This window comes from Oryzias melastigma, linkage group LG2 (genome assembly GCF_002922805.2).
Source record: "Oryzias melastigma strain HK-1 linkage group LG2, ASM292280v2, whole genome shotgun sequence".
In the NCBI taxonomy this organism is placed as follows: domain Eukaryota; kingdom Metazoa; phylum Chordata; class Actinopteri; order Beloniformes; family Adrianichthyidae; genus Oryzias; species Oryzias melastigma.
In genome coordinates, this window is record NC_050513.1 from 34,880 (window position 1) to 38,275 (window position 3,396).

General features: G+C 44.4%; 1 protein-coding gene across 1 annotated transcript in view; it reads right to left on the minus strand.

Annotated features, from left to right (window-relative positions):
* The window catches only part of LOC112160099 (carcinoembryonic antigen-related cell adhesion molecule 1), a 5,629-nt gene extending 3,228 nt beyond the window's left edge, over positions 1–2,401 (minus strand). Inside the window, exons 1-4 of the mRNA XM_024294463.2 lie at positions 1,835–2,401; positions 1,083–1,229; positions 862–999; positions 637–794 (exon numbers count right to left, since the gene is read on the minus strand). Coding sequence (XP_024150231.1) covers positions 637–794; positions 862–999; positions 1,083–1,229; positions 1,835–1,889 — 498 coding nt within the window. The 5' untranslated portion in view covers positions 1,890–2,401. The remainder of the gene's footprint in view (positions 1–636; positions 795–861; positions 1,000–1,082; positions 1,230–1,834) is intronic.
* Between the last annotated feature and the right edge of the window lie 995 nt (positions 2,402–3,396).

The following is a 3,396-nucleotide window of genomic DNA, read 5'->3' on the forward strand; positions in this document are numbered from 1 at the left end:
ATACTGCAGTGATCATAAATCCTTTCATCCTAGTTGATGTTGTGCTCCATCTGATGGACCCCCCAACCCCCCAGCCGCTGAGCGCGCACTGAATGTTCAACCCGGTTCAACATTTTTACACATAATCGCAGCAGCATAGTGACCAATCAGAGACCTGGATTTGGGAGTGGTGCGTGGGTAGCGTCTGCTTCAGAGCACAGAAGTGAAATGAATCATTGAGGTTTGTGTCCGGTTGGATTAATATGACGCCCAGACAAACATTAAAGGTAGCTCCTCCCCCATGCAGCCGCAGCAAAGAGGGGCGGGGCACGCACATTTGTTGCGCAAATTGCGTTTGATGTGAATGCACCTTCAGAGTGGTGTGTCTGACTCCTCCCACTAAAACCTGCTGTTAAAAAAAGATACCATTTCTGCTTTGATAATAAAAAAACTGCACTGCTTCTGATTGATGCTCAAAAACACTTTAACAACCAACAATTTACAATCACTAACTTAACCATCAATAATTTAACAAACAACACCCTAACAACCAATCATAGAACAACCAATACTCTAACGACCAGTTATAGAACGACCAATAACTCAAGCTTTAAACATTGTCTGACTGTTCTTTCAGGGTCTCAGAGGACTGAGTACCTGGATCTGCAAAGTCTTGGACTCTTGGATCTCCTGACCATCTGACCTCCACACAAAAGTGACCGGCTCGGCTCCTGCCGTGTCTGCATCACAGGTCAGCTGGCAGACGGTCCTCTCCTCATTGCAGGAGGTGTTGATGGAGGGAACAGGGACAGCAGCTGAAAGCAGACACACACCTCCAGAACCTGAAGAGCTTCTGCTGCTCGAGACCAAAGAGGGGCTTACAGATGACGGACAGGGAGACGGACAGGGAGACGACACGGAGATCATTGTTGTTGATCACTGGAGTGTACGTGCCGCTGTCCTTGTGGTCCAGCTCCCTCAGCGTCAACACTCCGGTGGTGGTGTCCAGCTGACTACGATCTTCATAAGAACATCACGTCAGCTGAGATCTGACAGAAATAAGCCCCCCCCCCCACACACACACACAAAAAAGCACAGCAAACCTTTGAATTTAAAGTAATCGACCATATTTCCGTCCCACTCTACGACCAAATCAGCCCCCAACTTCCAGGTGATTGTCTTTATGGGGGGAGAAGCTCCCACAGGTTTGAGCTCCACTTCTCCACCTTTCTTTCCATATCTCTGGGTCTCTGCAGGAAGCAAAGAAAAGCAGATTCACAGATTTCCCACAAGAACATGAGGGACATTTTTGCTCGGTGGACGTCTGAACCATCGTCTGCTGCCCTGGAAACAGGTTCTTCTTGAAGGGACTTCTTGTGGACTAGCTCTGGATTTGAGATTTGTTTGGTTCTATCAAATGTTTTTCAAGAACTTAAAGTGAAACCACAGCAGGACTCTCGATGGAACTCTGATGCTGAGAATGCTCATGTCTGATAAAATGGGTTCTAGTGGAGGACAGAAGAGCTGCAGACTCTAGATGGACTTGGGTCCACTTTATATATATATATAATCAATTCAAGCCGGATTTTTATTTTAATATTATTTTATTTGCCAATGCAAACGTTTTAAAAAGGTAGATTTACTGTTACTTGAGATGAAAATGTCCCCACATCTTAGACTAGGGTGGATCAAACGGAGGTTTTCTCTGTGATTTTGGGTAAACAAGTTCCGCTCTGAGCTGAACAAACCGGTCTAACCTGGGCGCGCGCGCGCCTCGTTGGGTGTGGCCTTCACGAGAAGACCCCGCGCGCCTGTTTTGGGGGAAAAAGTTTTTTTTAGGGTCGAAGATCTTCACCTGGATCGGAGCCTTCGGCGGGGGCGGCGGAGAGCAGCAGAAGAAACCACAGCATGGTCCGCCGGATTTACGGGCCGCTGTCCTGTCCGTTATTTTAGTCTATGTGTCCGTCACTCCAGCGGGGAAACACGAAGCGAGCTTCGGCTTTCTTCGGGTTCCGTCCCGTAGAAACACGCCGGGAAGCGTTAACGGGAGGTAAACATGCCGGGAAAAACGCAGTTTGAGCAGAAACAGAGCAATCAACCCGAGTGGAAGAAAGTGAAACTGGGATGAGCCTCCTCCTCCTCCTCCTCCTCCTGCTGCTGCTGCTGCTCCTCCCATCGGATCCATGAGGAGAAAAGCTCCTCTGTTCTGCTCAGAGCTCGGACTTCCCAACTGTCCTCAAACATGGGCATTCAGGACAACATCTACCTAATCTGTGAAGATCAGGACTTTGAAAAGATGTTTCGTCTCCTCGAGGCTTTCATTCTTTATCATCATCACAGTTCCTCCACGTGCATTTACTATCTCCACATCTATCAGGATCTGATCTTCAGGAATGGATATTCCTGATCCATCCTGGTCACTCAAAGACAGGGGTGTCAAACTTTTTAACATAATTATGAATGCTGTAAGCTGAATTTGGCTGCTGAAAATAGCTGAAATCACTGAAGCTAATAGATGAAAACGCTAGCTGATAGCCAGCTAAAATATTAGCTAAATGCCAAATTAGCTTAAAAAACTAGCTTGGCCAAAACAGCTAACATGTGGCTGAAAAAAATAGTTAAACTTCAAAATAGCCTAAAACCCCAAGAAAAGCCCAAATTAGCCAAAACAGCTAGCATGTAAAAATAGCCTAACTCCAGAAAAGCCTTAAAAACTTTTTCAAAGGCCTAAATTAGCCAAAAAAGCTAGCATGTAGCTAAAGTATTGGCTAAAATCTAAAACACGCTTAAAAAGAAATTAGTCAAAACAACTAGCATGTAGCTGAAATATTAGCTAAACTCTACAACAGCCTGAAAAAAAGCCTAAATTAGCCAGAACACCTAGCATGTAGCTAAGATATTAGCTAGTCTCAAACACCCTTAAAAAAGCCAGAATTAGCCAAAACAGCTAGCGTGTTGCTAAAATATTAACCTAACTCCGAAATAACAAAAGAAAATCGTAGTAAATGCCAAAATATTCCAAAAAGCTACCAGAATGCCAATTTTTAAAACTGTAACTTTTTAACATAAATATGAATAATAAAAAGGCAGGAATATTATTCCAGAATAAATAAACTTAAACCTTAAATAACTTTCAATATTTTACTCTCCATAAAAATATATTTAGTCAAAATTTTAAAAGTTAGAAATGAGCACAAGATAACATCGGGTCATTAATAACAATAAAATGATCTGGAGGGCCGGATCGAATTACCTGGAGGGCCAGATCCGCCCCCTTGACACATGTCCCCAAAGAGAACTTCAGCATCTTCATCTCTGCTGGCTCCAGCTCTGCTTCCTGTCTCTGCATCAACATGGCTGCTCTCACCACAGTCTTCTCCATCTTTGCTCTGGTCACACCTGAAACCTTCTCCACCC